Source organism: Scylla paramamosain, chromosome 5, assembly GCF_035594125.1.
Source record: "Scylla paramamosain isolate STU-SP2022 chromosome 5, ASM3559412v1, whole genome shotgun sequence".
Lineage (NCBI taxonomy): Eukaryota > Metazoa > Arthropoda > Malacostraca > Decapoda > Portunidae > Scylla > Scylla paramamosain.
The window spans coordinates 30611711-30632369 of NC_087155.1; the positions used below are offsets into that span (position 1 = coordinate 30611711).

General features: G+C 35.3%; 1 protein-coding gene across 6 annotated transcripts in view; it reads left to right on the plus strand.

The window, feature by feature from the left end:
- Positions 1-460: 460 nt before the first annotated feature.
- LOC135100822 (guanine nucleotide-binding protein G(q) subunit alpha) overlaps positions 461-20659 on the plus strand; it is a 46222-nt gene continuing 26023 nt past the window's right edge. For 3 of the 6 annotated variants that reach the window (XM_064004192.1, XM_064004195.1, XM_064004193.1), the window contains exons 1-4: positions 676-1004; positions 10933-11117; positions 14923-15077; positions 19200-19328. In XM_064004192.1, coding sequence (XP_063860262.1) covers positions 887-1004; positions 10933-11117; positions 14923-15077; positions 19200-19328 — 587 coding nt within the window. In that variant the 5' untranslated portion in view covers positions 676-886. Of the gene's footprint in view, positions 1005-10932; positions 11118-14922; positions 15078-19199; positions 19329-19586; positions 19716-20659 lie in introns of all 6 variants that reach the window. The other 3 variants (XM_064004190.1, XM_064004194.1, XM_064004191.1) reach the window with 3 other exon arrangements.

Here is a 20659-nt window from a genome sequence, read left to right on the forward strand (position 1 = left end):
ACTCCCGTGATAGCGTTTGACACTCGCAAGCTCAAAATAGCAGCCAACATTTGACTGTATACCCTTAAAAACATATCTCACGGGGTAGATGCCTAATGTTATTTATTTTATTATGATTATAGTGAAATTCATTACAGTTTAATACCATCTTCATGTTCCGGGAGTATGCGATTTACCTTCAGCCGTCACGAGCCTTGAGAGTAAACACGCGCATTCCCGGCCTCGTGTGGTTATTGTCGTCTGTCGAGGATGATGGGAAGTCACAGTCGATGGCAGGAGCGCCTTATTCTCGCTTCAATAAAATAACTAAAGACACTTATAGTGCGCTTTAATATCCCAAAAAATAGCCATAATACAAAGACGCCAGTACGGAAGGAAAATTCAGGATAAGAAGTGGGTATGAATTGAAGATATCGCCAGTATTAAAGCTCTAGGTGGCGTGAACACTTCCTCAAATTGTGGGACGCGCTTTGGCTGTTCCCGCGAGGCGCCTCACACCACCAACGCTGCTCTCTTCACGGAATTACTCGCCCGAAAGCCCTTTTGTGGAGGGAAGAAACCGTAAAAGTGACACTAACTAAGTAACAGCAGCTACAGAGGCAGCAGCTAATCCGGTATATAAGAGAGAGCCACCTGTGAGGCAGAAATAAGGCAAAAGCCCTCGCCTCACCGTCCTCTGTAACAGCCTCAACCCCACCCCATTGGGCTTACTAGATTTGACCTGTGTGGAGGAAATAACCAAAAATTGAGAAAATTCCCCGATTACGCGCCGCTTCCCCTTGGTGGAGAAAGGCGGGGAAAGAGAAGAGGAAGAAGAATAGTTTAGTAAAGAGACTGTGGTGAAAAACGTCAAAATTAGCGCGATAATATTAGTTGATCAGCAAACATGGCGTGTTGCCTAAGCGAGGAAGCCAAGGAACAGAAGAGGATAAACCAAGAGATAGAACGACAATTACGAAAGGATAAGAGAGATGCTAGAAAAGAACTCAAACTACTGTTATTGGGTAAGCTGTGAGTGGTATTTTTGTCCTGATTAAGGCCGTAGGAAGTGTGTAAATGGATAAATAATCAGTGTTACTATTTGGGTCGTCTGCTAGATGCACCTCATCCGTCAACAATTTTTGTTTACATTATGCTCACCGGACCCTTTTCCCTCAATACACCTGGTTCATGGCATTCTTCAACCCCTCTGAGTCATCCAGGGCACCCTAATACTGTGTAATTTAGTGGCAGTATAGGTTTAATTACGTTGTTTTTGTGTGGGTGTCATGTTGTCTTGGGCTCAGCTGATCGTCGGTCCTGTTGCTTTCAGCTATTGACACTTGATCAACAGGCCATAGTTCCCTAGCTGTCCCCTCTCTCACCCCCACATCCCACCCCTAGTACCTCGGTGGACCCATTTTTCATTTGGGAAAATAATTGAATTCCTAAATTACCACTTTGGAGAATACGGGAAACTTCATTGATTTGGTGCAAGGTTGACCTGTTGGGGGACTGAGGTTGTGAGAGTTAGGGTGGGGCATTGCATGAAATGGGTATTCTGGAAAGGTTATGGATGGCTTGGTGTTTGTTATAGTAATGTAGAAGGGATATCTGCTCCTAAAGTAGAGAAATGCTAATGGTCAGATGAGTAATTGTTAGGTTTCATCTACTTATGTGTAGGAAACAATTTAAGTAATATAGTTGCTGTACTGCTGGTATCATTGTGTTGGATGTGGTATTTAATTTCATTGGCATATAAAGTTGCTGGCCAGTCCTGATCTCTCACTTGAAAAAAGAATTTTGAGTGGCTGTATGCACCAAAGTGCTGTGTCTCAGAGCAACACTCATGGGCACAGCATGCATTGGTCACACACATTCTTCTGTCATGATTGTTTTTTTTGTCACACCTGCTATGTAAATTATGTTGCTGTTTATTAATATTAGTAGAATCCAGTACTTTGGAATAGGAATGCAGGCTAGTTAATGCAAGGAAAGTATATACGGGTTTCTGCTTGTAAGGATGTGACAGCCATGTAGCTGTGCACGTTCCCATGGAAATTGTGTGCTTCTTAAGATTCAGGTTTACTTTAGAATGCAGCTTAATTAGGTTGTCATAGTTCTGAAAGAAAAATATAAAACAGTATTTTGGTTGAAGTTTGAATAAAATACTCCATATTAGCTGTGTGGGTATAACAAACATCAGGTATGTTTCTTTGACAACCATTGAAATTTGCTCTGATGTGGAATGGGCAGACACTTGAGTGGAATATTTCTGCAGTTTTCCTGAAAAGCACCTGTAGTAATAAGGGAGAACAATTAATAAAATTGTTTTGATGTATTGATCATCAAGAAAAACAAACTAGAGGCTAATGTAGTTGCTTGGTGTACAACACACATGAATCAAGCTCTCAAGTAGTTGACTTTGGTTGTATAGGCCCATGCATAAGAAAATCTTGTTGGTATATAGTGGAGAGGAGGTAGGTAACATTATTATTTGTCACCTTTATTTAAGTACCTAATTGTATGTCCAGCTCGATAAACAGTCTCAAGATGTGTATAGTGGCCAGTGAATGGATTTAGTGTGTTTGCTTATTCTTTACATTTAATTTAGCAATTATTTACAGATTACAGCTATGTATTATAGTTATTTATGATTGTCAGGAAAATATGAAAATTCATTGGGGAGTAGATTATCTTTAGACTTCTACTATCTACCCATTAAAGGTATAGTCTTTGTCAATAGTTGAGTAACATACCCAACTTCACTCCCACTGTATTCCATTTTCCTAAGTTTTACCATATGTCTTCTGATTTGCTGACAGTCTTCTTACAAATCCTGATAAATCATAGAAAGAGAGAGAGAGAGAGAGAGAGAGAGAGAGAGAGAGAGAGAGAGAGAGAGAGAGAGATTCTTAGCAGATCAGAAGACTGGAGATGGAGAGAAAATGTGAAGCACAACGAAGTGAGTGTGACAGGTGTCTTGTTTCCTAATTATGCTTTTATATTTATAATACCTATCTATGCTTGATGCCCTGGAAATATTAACCAGTGTTGCATTCCTTAAAAGTAATTTGATGATAACACACCCTGTATAGCAGATGTTCGACAGTGCTAGGGAGAAAATTTAGAGAAACTTTAATGGGTCACATTGCAATATGATGATTTCAGTAATAATTCTTCAAGCTGTGAAATTACGTCAGTAATGACACGAATCTGAGTACAAGTTAACTGTCCATAAATGTCAGTCAAACTATGAAATGCAGTTAATATGTGTATATATGTGTGTGTGTGTGTGTGTTATTGAATGGTAGAGATGTCAGAGAGGCATACAACCACTGTCTCCTTAACTAAACTTAATCACATTCATTAGAATGGCTTATGATGTATGCTATGATAGGCTGTAATGGTTTATTTTGTGACTATTAAGTGTTGTGTGATTTATTTATTACTTATCTCTTCATATACAAATAAGTGTGTCACCACTGTTTGTCAAAATATATATATATATATATATATATATATATATATATATATATATATATATATATATATATATATATATATATATATATGTGTGTGTGTGTGTGTGTGTGTGTGTGTGTGTGTGTGTGTGTGTGTATATATATATATATATATATATATATATATATATATATATATATATATATATATATATATATATATATATATATATATATACATACATACACCTGTGTGTGCAAGTGTGTGTGTGTATAACTTGTATTTCATGCTCAGTGACTTATTCAATCTGGCCCTTCCTAGGTGCAGAATATGGTTTCTGTTGTCTAGATACATTGTCATTTCCGGTACAGGATCTCCATTTCTTGTTCCTTATTAGCCAACCAGGAGTGAGCGGGTGTTGCCTTTCCAAATTCTACTTTTTTTTTTTTTTTTTTTTTTTTTTACTTGTATATATTTTTTACTCATAACAAGGAAGGAACTATCATAAGTGGATACTATTCAAGTGTCAGAAGGGCTGTCAGGAAGGCAATATAATTTCCAGGACTTTTATAGCTATTGTCTAAACTTATAATTTGTGACACATGCAGTAGATTGAATTACGAACTTCTTGGTTTGTCATGATGCACCAGGAGTGATTATATCCTGGCTGTTAAATTCATGCATATTTTCTATAAGCATATTTCAATATAAAGGGATCACTTAACACATTGGAAGCATTCATTTTGTTTCTACGCTTAATACCAAAGCTACGGATACTCTGTTTATAAAAAATATCTCATGGTATTAGAAATTGTTAAATATATTATTACACGAAATATTTAAATAAATATAGAATGCAGGACTGCGAGTCCGTCAATAACTTTGCATGGAAGTAAGAAAGGGAAAGCAGCAGTTGAGTGAATTTTAGTTTTCTATCACACAGTCAAAGCATACATTAGAATGTGCATGGGACGTACAAAAGTGTAATTTAGGGAGAGTGATGCACCAGTGTAATTGTTGTCACTACATGATAGTCTTGCAGGATCTTCAGTGTTGATTATTCATGTTTAATTTAATTCATATTTTACACCTTTTTTTTTTTTTTTTTTTTTTTTTTCTCGTTTTTGTTTTTTTTTCTTTTTTTTTCTTTCCTGTTAATGCTATTTCTTTCCTGTTAATGCTAAATCAATTTGCACACACCAATGTTTTTTTTACTGATGACACCCATAACTAATAGTAGCTGTTAGTATGTTTTACAAAATTAATATATATTGTATATTTGCACATGCTTATCCAAATGGTTAGCCACCTGTTGGTATTACTGCTGTGTGATTGGTTCATAATCTTTCAGAACAATTTTCGACTTCTTGCCTTACTGGGCAAATGATCCAAGGCATTGTAGAAGAGCTACAAGAATGGTAATAGGAAAAATTTATTGAAAACATTGTTGTGTAAGTTTTTATGTCATATGTGTTTCAAAATTTTAAGGGTCTTTTATGCCATGAGTTTGGAATTTTCTGCTTGTGAAAATTTCCTTGTTTTTATTTGGAGTACTCAAATATTCAGATTTGATTATTATTATTGCCCAGAATGCATCCTCATATATTATGATTGGGCATGAAATGGAAATGTTTTATTGGTATAAGAAATTCAGTCTTTGCATACCAGTCACACCTGCTATATATCAAATTGAATTATCATGTAATTATGCTGTAAATATACTTTGATTAATCAATTATGCATTTATTGCATATATGCTTTGACTTATTTTTACTTTGAGATGGTCTGATGCCAAAAACCAATCATGTATATTACTTAAAGATAGTGAAGATAGGTTGTGTGGCACTGGGTTTGAGCTGTATAAGTCGTGTAGTAATTCAAGTATTACAGAAAAGGCCTTTAGATATTTGTTTGATCCATTAAAATCATGTTTGTGTCATCATCTGTGTTTCTATTTAGTTTGGGAACTAGACCTGAGGATTGTCTTGGTCAATAGCACTGGTCCTGCATTTTGCATATTGTACCACTATTCTAATAAGATTATTTCATAGTCTAAAATGATTGGTGCCTTTTATTAAGTGTACATGAAAAATGCACAAGGATAGTGCTTGACCACAGAAGAAAAGAAATGTTGTTTCTCAGTGCAACAATGTAGGACACATTAACTGAAAAAATGTTGATAATGGGAAGAGCTTGTAAATGAGAAAATTATTCTTTTTAAGACTCCAGAGTCCTGTCATCAGGACACTCCTGTGAGTTTTATGGAAAGATAAAGAACAGAAGAGTTACCTTTATGTTACAGTGATTGCCATACTCTGCATTGCATTGCATGGGTTCAAGGTTGAAAAATTTAGGTTTAGGAAGGAGATAGGAAGAAATTGGTTTTCAAATAGGATGGACTCAGTGATCATGTTGTTAGTGCTAGAACATTAGGGAGCTTTAAGGGAAGATTAGACGGGTTTATGGATGGGAATAATAGATGGAAATAGGTAGGTATATTTCATACAGGGACTGCCACGTGTAAGCCAGGTCGCTTCTTGCAGCTTCCCTTTTTTCTTATGTAACATTGTCAGATCCTAAGATAAAATATTTGTTGTTTTAGCAGGCAAGACTTGTTCCTGTTTTAGTGTCATGTAGGAAGTCTGCAGCTTTGTATTTAATGACACCATGTACTGCTCAGTTTTACTTTTGCAAATTGATAAAATCTATATTTTCTTAAAATGTAAGACTCCATCTCTGGTTTCATGGAAATATATCTGGAATCATGACTCGGCTCACATGCTACACAGCTTTGTCATTGTGTCATTTTAACCTGTGGCATGCACTGTTGACAGTTATTTCAGTCAGAATGTGTCAATTTATTTTGTTTGTTCTGGAGGGAGTTGCTACATGAATGTCAGAAGAATCTGCCATCGCTCCAGTTTGTTCACATCTTGCATCTCTCTCTCTCTCTCTCTCTCTCTCTCTCTCTCTCTCTCTCTCTCTCTCTCTCTCTCTCTCTCTCTCTCTCTCTCTCTCTCTCTCTCTCTCTCTCTCTCTCTCTCTCTCTCTCTCTCTCTCTCTCAACACTTCTCTTTCTATAGGACATTGTTCACAATGACATGAAATGTCCACACTACTCTGCTGTCATGTTCTCATCTCCACCATCTATTCTCTGTAGCTATTTCATGTTCTAACATTTTACCACATTTACTAGGTCTCAATTCATCAATTTTTTCCTAATGAGACACACCAGACCATCCTACTTGTGCATATTTTTTGTCATACATATTGTTCACAAAAAAGGTGCTGCTCAAGTAGTCTGTTTCTATCAGTGGGATTTTAGGGCATTGATTTTGTGTTTCACCTCCAGATCCCATGTAATGTTTGTGTTGGAGCTATAATGATTAATTTCTCTCTCTCTCTCTCTCTCTCTCTCTCTCTCTCTCTCTCTCTCTCTCTCTCTCTCTCTCTCTCTCTCTCTCTCTCTCTCTCTCTCTCTCTCTCTCTCTCTCTCTCTCTCTCTCTCTCAATATTCCCAACAAATCTTTCATGATTTTCCTTCTCTATCTCTGTGCATGTGCTGGATTGAATTTTAATATCTAAATGCATTCATTTTCATAATCTGTTCTTTCATCTCAATCTCACAATGCTTTCAACATGTAAGCTCATTCTATTGAGGTAAAGAAAATAGTTTCCCTCACCTTCTCTGCACTCTGAAACTGACATTTTTTGCTGATATTATGTCATATTTCAGTGACATTACCCAACCACCTTGCTGTGCTTTTTTTTCACTGACTTCATACTTTTGGCATCATCTTAAACAACCCAGTTTCATTGGCTTCACAATAAGGCAAATAAATGCTGCAATAATGGGAAGTGTCATACAAATACTTCAGGAGGGTTTAAATTTTATGCTAACAAACATTCACCCTTGATGTGTTATTTTAAAGTATATGAGTTACATGAGGAAATAAAAGTACTATATTGAAATTCAAGTGAATGAAAGGATAAAATTGACATTGTGAAATACACATGAGACATTGTAAGCGAGGAAATGAACATGAGTTCCCTATGAATATTAAAGTTTAGGAATGGCATTCTATGAGATTATTGTTGGTAGTAAATTTCCAATGGTAATAGTGCTAGATGCTGCTTTCTTTTGTGATATTTGTAATGACAAGCCTTATTTAAGGTTAGAACTTACTTTCATCAAAAGTGAGTCTTTGCATTTTGGTTCAAGCACCTGATACCAATAGTATATGGAAATTTGCATGTGTTGGAAAGGGTCAAATTGTCAATATGGTAGAGTTGAGTATCATGAGATGGTATCATCACTGGGAAAGAAATTAGTCTAGCACTTTGAATTGTGCATGTGGTGTGTAGGATGCTTAAGTATTCTCTGCCTTGTTAGCATGTGATTATCCACATCCTCATAATATTAGCCCTCTTTCAAATGTTTCTTTGCCCATGCCATTTACATTAGGGATTCAATTCTAATTGTTATGTCAGTTTATGTATACTACTTTACTTACTGTGGGATCTTATTTATTTGCCAGTAAATCATTATTGGAAAAAAATTATCTGCTGAGAAATTATAAGGATAGTGAAAATACAACTCAGCTTATGTCTATTCACCAAATCAAATAGACATGTGGTTCTTTTGAAAGGTGATCCAGTTAGTTTGACTGGTGTGATGTGGTTTCACTGCACTGTTGTGTCAAATGTTTGAATGTGTGGATTTTTTATGTAAAAGTATTCATTTGTGCCTTTTCATGTTTGAAATATTAGGAACCTGATTCTCGTAAGTACAAGTAAAATCTTGTCATATACAAGAATACCGTAACAAACAATTGCTATAAATTGATTGGGCTTCTGTGTTTTAGATTTAGGTTTGATTATTCTCTGTGTGTGATGTTGTATGTGATTATGTCAGGTATGTTATGAATTTGAATTAGCCCTATACTAACAGATGTAGGTTTTACATTCTGAGAACCTCAATATTTTTTTCCATTTGCTATATAGCGGAACCTCTGTTCTTGAACTTAATTCGTTCCTGAAAGCCATTCAAAATCTGAAACATTCGGAAACAAACTATTTTCCCCATAGGAATTGATGTAAAATGGATTAATCTGTTCCCAGACACATGTCCACCCTTTCTTAGCAGCTTATGACAAATACTCCTGCTGCCAAGATGGCTGGTCCACATCTCCACCTCAGAGATTATTTATCCTGATATGACATATTGAATTAACTTAATGACACAGAACTCATCAGAAGATACTTTATAGACTGTACAGGTATTCTCTTTGTCATCGATCTAGTGAGGGAAGCCTTACAGAGTGACACAGAGGAGCAGCCCACTTACCATGAAAAATGAAGGTGACCATAACATTTTGACATCTTGCTGTTGGCAAGAGCTACTAGGAAAATGCAGTTGTGCAGCAGTGATGGCATTTTGGGTCATCTACAGAGCCACAGGTGGCTAGGGATTACTCCCAAGTCATGAAAACTTTATATCAAGGTTCTTCAATGGGATCACATTTACTTTATTTCAGTGATTGAATTATTACCTTACCCATTGTGTCTTGCCTTCAAATACATAAAAACAATGGATATATTTATAGAAACTATAAATTAGTCATAAATAGTAGCATTTGCCTTGTCTTAGTATTTGAAATCAAGTAACTTTGTTCAAGAACCAAATTATGGAACAGCAACTGAAGCAATTATGAGTTCAAAATTTTGTTTGGAAAGGGAGGCATTCAGTAATCGAGTTTCCACTGCACTAACTATCCTTTTATGTGGACACCCATACATCAAGGAGGATAATTTCTGGAGACTATTTTTCATTTTTCTATGGCGTTTCTTCTTGTTGCCTGCAAGTACATTTAAAGTTATAGAATTATCTTGGATGACAAACACAAATATCCTGATGCTTGCCATGGCGTAATATGCATACTTATGCTGCAGGTAGAATTCAGTGTGCTTATCTCGCATCTTTGAATGGTGGACAGCAAGTTGGATTGCATTAATGCATAGTACAACTTGAGGTGCTGTGATTGTTTATATTTAGTTATTTGCAGTGGGAGAATTATTTGGAGGCATACTTCACCCAGCAACATTGTTAATTAAAAAACTTGTTTATCTTCATTTATCTTTGTCATTACGAGGAAGATTATACCCTTGTTGTCAGCGTGTTTTATGTGGTACTTCATTTTTTTTAATGTACTTCACTTTTTTTTATAACTGTCCACGTGTGTGTATAACACTGATGTTGATGACCAATGGTGTCCAGGTATTCCATTGTTTTGGCAGCATCTTTTTTGGTGCCATCTTCTGAGAGCAGAGCATTTGTGTTGGATTTTAGTTTAGTAGGTGCAAAATAAACCGAACAGCATCAAACTTAATCATAATAGCTTAATTGCATTTTATGTAGCATTTGTAGATGTGAGAGATGTAGTGGAATAAGAGGTAGATAGCAGCATTTTAGTGTGCTTGAATGTACATCATGTAGGAGAAGTGGTAAATGATAAGTCTTCTGAATCCTTGAGGGAATTTTCTTGTTTGTGAGACTATTTAGGTAGGAGTCAGTGCAGGTGCTTGTGGAGGGACAAGAAATGAGAGTGAATAAAGGAACAATTCTAGGGTTCTTGTATATCTAAGGAGCACTATGATGTGGCTTGTGAGAATTGTTGAATTTTGGACTGAAGTGAGACATTGTTCACAAGTTAAAGTTGAAGAGATAACCTGAACTTACTGAAGCTTGTTAGAAAGGAAGATGGAGGGTAATAGGATGTAAAGAATATTGTTAGTATAGGGATCTTGGCCTCTGAAGAAAGGGTATTAGAAATCATGCAAGATGGCAAGTTTGCAATAGGTGGATAAAGCTTTCTTATACAGACATGTATATATGTATGGGGCTTTTCAAAATGATGGTGACGAAAATGCAGAAGTCCACCTTACCTTTAGGAATTGTTATAATCTTGTTTTTATAAAAATATTTATAATTGATTCCTCACAAATTCATACATAAATTTATGTGATGTGTTTTGTAAATAATAATTCGTAGCAAATGCTCCTGTTTGACTTTGTAATTAGCCACATGGTATGAAGCACCTTTCTCGTGATTTTATGACCTTGAGGTATGATTTCTTATGACATGTTACTACATTGATGGCATGGACCAATGAAGAAACATCCAGAATCCATTAAAAAAAAATGCACTGCCTTGTGTGTACTTATGGTATGGTGGTGTCTGTATGCTACAGTCCACTAACTCAGTGTTTCTGTATGTTGTACATTTGTGTTGAATGTTGACCTTTTCTCTATTCGTACTTAGCCATACATTTCAGATATCAGACAAATTGGGCTTGTTCATCAAAAAAAATTGTCCCCTCTCAATCTTTTCTTGTCTCCTATTTCATGAGATTACCTGGTAATACTAAAAAAATTTACCTTGAGGTTCTTTCTTCCATGCTCATCCTTACCTTTTTTTTTCCTTCACAGGGACTGGAGAATCAGGCAAATCAACATTTATCAAACAGATGCGTATTATCCATGGTGCTGGTTACAGCGATGAAGACAAGCGAGGGTTTATTAAGCTGGTCTTCCAGAATATCTTCATGGCCATGCAGTCTATGATCAGAGCCATGGATCTTCTTCAAATATCTTATGGAGATTCAGCAAATATTGTAAGTGTACATGTGCATCATTTGTTTATTTTTAAGTGCATGTAACCTGTAATGTACAGGAATTCAGGATCTGGATGCACAAAATTTTCCATTAACATCTTAAAAAGTACTTATTGCTTTAGCTACTCTTTATGAGAGAGATGCTTGAAAAGTCACATGATTCTCTTACATTTGTCAAAATGTACAAAGGGAGTTTCCAATAGGAATATAGATATCATGCATGCTTATTACACCTACCAAGATAGGTGTTTGGTTTCAGTGACTTGTAAGCACATATAACTAACTTCATTTGAAGAATTTACCAGCAGATTCACACTTTAGTGGTAGCTAATAAAGTGTATGTTAATTGAAGACAATGGTACCACGATAGCCGGTAAGAACATCAGAAAAAAAAATAATAATTTTGTGATTAGTATCTTTACTCTCATAAGAGAGGAAGTGAACTTTTGCAGGGAACTTCAGTCTTATTGTCACTAGAAGATAATCTCAGCACTTGGAATAGTGTAACAACAGCAGTAATTTGAGCACTTGGAACAGTGTAACAACAATAATCTGAGCACTTGAAACAGTGTAACAACAGCAATATCTAAACCCAAAAAAAGCCATTGTCATTTACAATAGGAAATAGTTGTTTTGTCAAGGAATGTGGTATATCTGACTGCTGATGATCCATGCTGTCCCCAACAACACTATAAGCTGGCAGTTGAACAGGATACTAGTTCAATTAAATTTCGTACAATTACTACTAGGCATGCAGTCTGTGTGTCTGTTCACCATCTTTACATATATGCATATGTGATACATGTTTGGCATGTTAATGAGAGAGTTTGATTAGAGACTTGTCTCATGCCTCTTATAAAAGAAAGTGTTCCAATGATAATTTTGCAGTTCCCAATATGTATATTATTGTTAGTTTCAAAATTTCATCACTTTTCATGGAAAGTTTCTTAGTTCAAAATCCCTTAGCCATCCTGCCATTTATTAAGTATGTAGGAGGAGAGACGGAAGTAAATGTGGAAAACTTATCAGAGTGAATACATGATGCTCTTAATGTAAATTCAGTTCTTTTTATGTTCAAATTTTATTCACAGATTGGAAAAACAGTGAATATACATAATGCAAAAATAAATAAATAAATAAATAAATAAAATGTGTGGGATGACATTGAAAACTACACAATGAAGTAACACTTATGCATTGAGATTGGGATGACTTAGCAAATGTATTTACTTAACCGGTCCCTGATCGAAGGTGGTTATGCCTTCCTGAAGTTGGTGATTGCCATTGCTTACCTTGTCTGATTTGTATTTTTTTTTATTCTTCTCAGAGCTCAAGTTTTGCATTATTTATTGCATCCATAGAAAAATTGGAGCAAAAGATGTTTTATCATGCCTGCGGTAGCCCCATTATACAGGAGTGAAATGTTAATCCCCTCACCTTGACCCATTCGTCCACCTCCAATGATGCAAAGGCCCTATGTGTACATGTATTGTATATTGTCAAAATGCAGGTTATTTGGTTAACCATCTGGTTTCATTGAATAATTAATAAAGTATAGACCATAGTATGGTGGGTGAGGGATTACCATAGTCCTGTGATTTTATAGAGATATACTGTGATCCAGATAATTTGTGGAAACTAACTTCACACTATGTGTTCAATCAGTCCTTTCCTCACATTTTTCCTTAAATGTTTCAGCTACATTCATGAAGAATGCTTGCCTGGTGTATATTCGTAGATGAATACATTTGTAGTTTATTTGTCAGTAAAAGTGCACAGTTTATTTGTCAGTAAAAGTGCACAATTCATAAACAGCCACGAAGTTATATTACAGATTGGGTTATTTTCATAGTTTTTTTTTTATGTGAGAAACAGGCTTTCGAATTCATAAACCAAGTGAACAGTTTGCAACTCTGAGATATTATAGGTATTTGGCAAACATGCTATTCACTATGAACACATTATTATGGTGCCTGAAGTGATGAATTCTCCAAATGCAACACTTTTGAACTTTCACAATATGTTGACAAGGACATTTTATGATGTTAGTCACAATATGTTGACAAGGATATTTGCTAATGTCAGAATTTACAGAAGGAATTTTAAGTAACCTAAAAAGATCACAAACTGTACCTTACAAAGTGATTGTCTTGTTCCCACAGATAGACAGTGACATAGGAATCCATAGACAAAGGAAACTTAGCTGTCATTGAATCTCTAAAATTAAATTATTTTTGTTAGCTTTTGATTATTGCCATTTTATTCCATCATTTGAAACCATATGCAGGTTGGCTATCACCAGTCCACTTCCATTACTTATCTAGCACTAATTTTGGCTAGTGTAATTTCAAATTTCCCAGGATGCTACACCAACCTACTGCTGCTACTGTTTATTGGCATTACTTGCTGTTTAATCAGCTGGCATCACTTGCAAACATAGGGAATCCAGTCCAATTTATTTTTCTCCATTTATTATTAAACCTGCTCTGTTTTAGCTCTGCCCACGGTTCCAGTGAATAAAGGAAATGCTTCTTCTTGTTTAAATTGTAAACACTTTACATATCCATAAAAGATAAGGTTGAACTTTTGAAAAAAAAAAAAATTGACAGTGATGTGTCTGTCCAGAAATAAAGTATTAGTATCAGTATTGGCAGAAAAAGTGGTATAGGTACAGCCCCACTCATTAATCTGCTTGTACTAATTTATGGGTGTTTTAAAGGTACGAGGAGGTGGTTATTTGTTGGGTTAAATGTATTCTAACCTCTCTGTAATCTGGTAAATTCACTAATCCAGCACCCTGCAGGTCCCAATGATGCTGAATTAATAATCGGTGACCTGTATTCAAACTAGGCTATGTTATGTTTTATGCCCTAAATGACAGTACTTACTATATTGATAGAAGTGATGATACCTTGCTGACTTGCTAATTGCAGGATGTGTTCACATTCCAGAGGTAATCACATGGTGCATGTAAATTTTGTCTGGCTATGAATAGGTATTTGTGAACATAGCTAATGATAGATATGACCTTGAGGGAAACTATTGTGTCCCTGTATCCTCCTCCCTCTCTTCTCCTCAACCCTCTCCTCGTCATGCTAGCTACTCTGGCTGCAGTTGGATGTGCCTTTGCTTATAGGGTTGGTTATCATGTGGCATTTGAACTATTAAAACTTATTTTTAGAAGGGGTGGAATAATTGGCATTTTAAGAATTTTCTTTACACGTACAGTCATACCTTGTTATCTGTGGGGTTTGGGTACCAATCACACCCATGGACAAGGAAAATCCATGGAAAATTAGTGCCTTATCTAAAGAACAACCTTGAGCCCCCAATCCTTGTTTATGTAAAAAAAAATTGCTTGTACATGATTACAAACATTTAATTTATCAATTAGCTGAAAAAAAAATAAAGGAAAAAGAATGATGATCACTGGTAGGTTGCCCATCATTGCCTCCTCCCGAGTTGAATTTGTGGTTGGCAGCAATCCATGTAAAAGTGAAGCCATGGAAACTGAAACTGCAATTAATGAGGGATGACTGTATTAAGGGTACACTATTTCTTATACACTGTGTTTGGTTATGAATTGGTTGCTAAATTTAAGGTGATGTTGAAAAACCTATTGTAAAGAGATGTAACCTAAGAGACCTTTCAGATTTGAGCATCTTCACTTTGAGGGAAGGTCCATAGTTCTTGATAGCTTCACGGCCCTTTTTTTTTTACTTTCTTTTTGCTACATAATGACTTTGTGATCAAAAGTTTGTGGTTTATCTTAATTCCATTGTGATTTTGTATACTTTATTTCCAGGAACATGCAGACTTGGTACGGTCAGTGGAGTATGAGTCTGTAACAACATTTGAAGAGCCATATGTGACAGCCATGAAGTCCCTGTGGCAAGACACGGGGATTCAGCACTGCTACGATCGGCGCAGAGAATACCAGCTCACAGACTCTGCAAAATAGTATGTTTCTTACAATCTTCATTTATAGTATTTGTTCACTATCTTTTCACCCTCCATGAACACAAACTATATCACACATAGTAGAATAGCTGAAGAAATTAAACTTTTAAAAGAGATTGGTTGTTAAAATTTAAAAGTAGCTTTGTACTTTTGACTTTATATACTATCTAGATAGATGCATTTTTAACCAGTAAATATTGTAGCATATGTTTCAAGTATGTCATCAGATGTGACCTCTTTAGATATTGCTACTACCATAATCATTTCCATCATCTTAGTGTTGGTGGTTGGTTACATTAGTTGATTTGAACTTTACTTTTGAATAGGTATTTAGGATTGTGTTCTGATGAATTAATTTGAAGAAGTGTGCATTTTTTATGAGTAACTTCATGCATGAAGAAGTAAAATAAGTATTATTAGGGAATGCTCATAACTAATTATATCTTTTATACAGCTTAGAATGATAAAGAAACTCATTATAAGTAGACTTGCATTTTTAAATTAAATGCTAAGCTGTAGGCATTTCCAGGAGATTCAAAATTTTCTTTATATAATGTAGTGTTCCTCTCTGTAGTAGATCTGCTTAGCATATTGATTTCAGTAATTTATGAGAAAAATATTAATACACTAAATTCAGTTAGAAAATTGGATTTTTCATAAAGTGTGTGTGTGTGTGTGTGTGTGTGTGTGTGTGTGTGTGTGTGTGTGTGTGTGTGTGTGTGTGTGTGTGTGTGTGTGTGTGTGTGTGATAGCCACTACATTAAATATTTCAATCACCATTAACGTGAATCCTGAATGTTGGGAGATTTTCCCAGAAAAGGCTATGTGGATTTATCAAACATTGAGCCATGAACCTGAGGTTTGTAAGGTGTTGCTGGGAATGTTGGCAACCTTGAAACAGCTTTCACACCCATTATTTGAATTTTATATGAATGATAAGCAAGTAATTCTTCTACAGTTACCATAGTAGAAGCTCCACAGATAGAGAGGGAGAGAATTGGATTTTAAGCCTATCCAATTCTCTCTCTCTCTCTCTCTCTCTCTCTCTCTCTCTCTCTCTCTCTCTCTCTCTCTCTCTCTCTCTCTCTCTCTCTCTCTCTCTCTCTCTCTCTCTCTCTCTCTCACAACACAGCATCTTTAGTACTTGAAGTTTAAAGGAGAATGAAAAATTACAGAAAATAGAAGCATACTTAGAGTGAGGAAGGAAGATGTTTCTCTCTCTCTCTCTCTCTCTCTCTCTCTCTCTCTCTCTCTCTCTCTCTCTCTCTCTCTCTCTCTCTCTCTCTCTCTCTCTCTCTCTCTCTCTCCAAGAATGGGTATTATTGAAAACTTTATATTTCTGTAATAATAAACTTACTTTCATAATTACTTAAGTTCTTTCTGTAAATATACTTTCTTGTCAGGAACTCAGAGCTATTTCACAACCAAAATTTGCCCTTGCTTTCAGGTGTCTGGCTTCCATTTATTTTGCCCAAGAGTTTCAAGGTTTCTTCTGAGAGTGAGCAAAGCAGTGATGGGTTTCTGATGCTAGTATAGTTGACAGATTGATTGTTTGAAATATATGATTCTCCCTCTGAATATAAATATTTAATGTAGAGGCTGTGTGTGTGTGTGTGTGTGTGTGTGTGTGTGTGTGTGTGTGTGTGTGTGTGTGTGTGTGTGTGTGTGTGTGTGCATGCGTGCGTGCGTGCGTGCGTGCATGTGTGCATATATTTTGAAAATATATATATACATAAAGATGCAAGTACTCGTATCACACAGATGGAAAGTTATATGTGTATGAGTTGATTGATAGTTAATAATAAGAAATGAGTAAGTAGTGAAGTAGAGAAGCAGAATGCCTTTGCATCAGAACTTTTGTAGTTTGTATCGGAGTCAATCAAATAACTACTTGAAGCATCATGTAAGTTTTGATTTTAGGGTATTACTGAGTTTGTAGTTTTCATATTATAAAATTATTTTCAAACTGTTGGCATTCTCTCACAGTATATTAGGGATTTAGTAATGTTTGTTTTATTATATATTTCTTCTTTATCTTTACATAATGCCTATTAATGACACTTCTGGTATGGACTAGACCATTTCTAGTCTTTTATAGTAAGTAAACAAACACAGCACACACACACACACACACACACACACACACACACACACACACACACACACACACACACACACACACACACACACACACACACACACACACACACACGCACACTGGAAAGGGATTGTTGGTCCTTTTTTGATGATCTCGTAGGTTACAACTCCCAGCTTCCACTCATACTTTATTTTTGTGAGGTGAACAGTTCTGTGAATGAACAGGGTTTCAGTGTAAGAGCAGTTGAAGCATCTTCAGTTATAGGAAATAAAACTCAGAACATTTCTGCAGTCCAAATAATATTTTTGCAGTAGTCCAAATGTATATTTAGAGTTTGTATTTTGAATAGCCACCTACTTGACTTTTCCTCACCATGCGATTACCATGCATCAGTAAATGTGCTTTTAAACAGTGACTCTCCAGACTATTTGAATAGTTTTTAATATATCCTCAACAAAGAGAACTGTGTTAACTCACAAGCTGTTTGTTACAGTGTTGGACCTGAAAGTGTGGTACAAGAAATCATTGTTGCTATCTGCAGACAAGCTTTCATTGTGACTTATTTAAGTGTGTGATGAAGGAGGGTGGTGTGCCAGGAGCTGATAAGTTCATTGAGATCCTAAAAGCACATGCAAGATGTTGACTGCTGTCCTTCATTTAATTAAGGAATAATGTTGAATAACAAATATTTATTAAAGCATATCAGTGGAAGATGGAAATTTGTAAAGAGAAGCTAAGACCCTCTTAAAAAGATTTTATGAATATGAAACCACTCATCATTTGTTTCCTTCCCCATGTACTGTTTTTAAGTTCAGATTAAGATGGAATTTAGAGGTTTGATAACCCCATTATGTACTAATGAATATTATTTTCCATATCCAGCACAGTAATGAAAATCTCCACTTCCGTCTGAAGGCACAGATTATAACGTAAATTGTTTCACTTCCATGTGAAGGCACAGATCATAACATGAATTGTTTTTGTGTGTGCACAAATGTTAATCCATTTGAACGACTGGTGAACACTTGTGTCGGCACCTTGTTTGAGGAGTCTTAACATTTGAGAGACCCACTAGACAGCTGATGCAGACATTTAGATCTCCTTTACTTAAGTAGGGCTTTTATTTCATATATTGCACTGTTACCTCAGAGAAGTAATTAGTGATCATATATTCCACCCGAATTTGGCTTTTGAAAATATATGCACATAAACATGCAGGTACTCATATCACAGTTGAAAGTTATATATTTAGAAAACCATTATTAATACACACACACACACACACACACACACACACACACACACACACACACACACACACACACACACACACACACACACACACACAAAAAAAAAAAAAAACATTCCTTGGTCTGGAAAATGAAAGTCACCATTCCTTTTATTTTTATCATTCCAGATCCTGCTTTTTTAATATTAAATATTTCAGGACTTTACATATATATATATATATATATATATATATATATATATATATATATATATATATATATATATATATATATATATATATATATATTGCTGTTAAAGCCAGGTATAGTATAGTGACTTTGTATTTTGATACAATGCACCCTCCATTTACCTATTGAAGTACACAGCAATTGCTGGATAGGAAGTAAACACATCATAAATGTAGGTGCCATGAAAGGTCTCTTTGTCCCTCTCCCACTTAACAATTCACTGACATGCTTTTCTCTTATTATGCATTATTTCAGTTATTTTATTCTGTATCTTATATTTTGTTATTGGTATTTGATTGATGTATTTAGTTTGTCTTGTGTTTTTTAATATTCTCCAGCTACATTTCTGAGAACATTTTCTTGAACTATTATAGATGATTTACTCTTTACTTGTATTGTGATATCTTATATTCATTATTTATTCTCTAAAAGTATTTATAGGCTTTTATTTTATTTGTGCTTTGTATTGTATTTCTTGTAGTTGTAATGCTATTTATATTCTTCAAACCTTACTTTAGTAGCTAAATTATCTTTATATCCCAACAGCTATTTATCATCTTTAGACCGCATAGCTGCCAAGGACTATGTTTGCACACTACAAGACATTCTAAGAGTGAGAGCACCCACAACAGGCATTATAGAGTATCCCTTTGACCTAGAAGAAATCAGATTTAGGTATGTTCTACTGGAGGGTGTCGTACATGTGGCCTGATTGGTAGGTAGCGTACAGACATTCCTACTGAAACCTTGTTGAGTCTTTTGTTTTGCTGTTGTGCACCTTGTTTGTCTCCAGGATCTCAGGGTGTATTTGAATTAATTCGACAAAAGGTTTCAACAAGGTATCAGTATTTACTTTTCACCGATGCTCATCGCCATCCATCATTGCACACCCTCAAATGAACACCGACAAAGAAACTTATTTTTCTCTTGCAGTTATCTTGATGATTTGGAGCGTATCATATCATCGGACTTCTTACCGACCGAGCAGGATATTCTTAGGGCTCGAGTACCAACCACTGGGATCATTGAGTACCCCTTTGATCTGGACTCAATCATCTTTAGGTATCAGACAATCTTGAATTCATAGGCCCTCCCTTGTTGGCCAGAGCAGAGTAGCTAGACCCCAGTGCCATAGAGTTTTATTCCAGTGTCATTATTATCCATCATGTGGAGGTAGTCCCTTTCTGTCCCCTTTATGAACAGTACCGTGATTGTTGTATACCATCATTGTAATTACGGCAGTCCATGTCTCCCACAATTGCAGTTACAGACAACTTCCAACTGTTTTCTTGTGAAAAGTACTTTTGACTGTGCTTTTCTAGTCCCTTTCAGTTGATGTTCCCTTCTTTGACCATGCACCGTGTAGGTGTAAACCCAACCCACTGTGCCTCCGTGAATCACCCAGGCTACTAAGAGCCTGCTTTTGTCCTCAAAGACCTGTGATACACATTAGATTTCCTATGAACTGTTGGAATCTTTTATTTTTATAGATTGAAAGGAAGCATGTAGTTTCATAAAGTCACAAAATATAAATGTATTTCTAAAATGAATGCCGCAGTATTATGTCTTAAAGCACATTATGCTTCCTGACAATGTATGTAACTGCATGATTATGTGGGAGAACACTTATTATTTAGTCATTAACAGACTCAGTTTTCATGGCTTGCTTTGCTATTGTATACAATGGTCAGATCCATATATATATATATATATATATATATATATATATATATATATATATATATATATATATATATATATATATATATATATATATATATATATATATATATATATATATATATATATATATATATATATATATATATATATATATATATATATATATATATATATATATATATATATATATATATATATATATATATATATATATATATATATGCAGTAAGCCCTCCAGTTTGGCAACAAGTTATTAATCTGTGATGAGAAAAACCTGCAAAACAAGGTCTTACACAAACCCAAGGGTTTAATCATATGGAAGA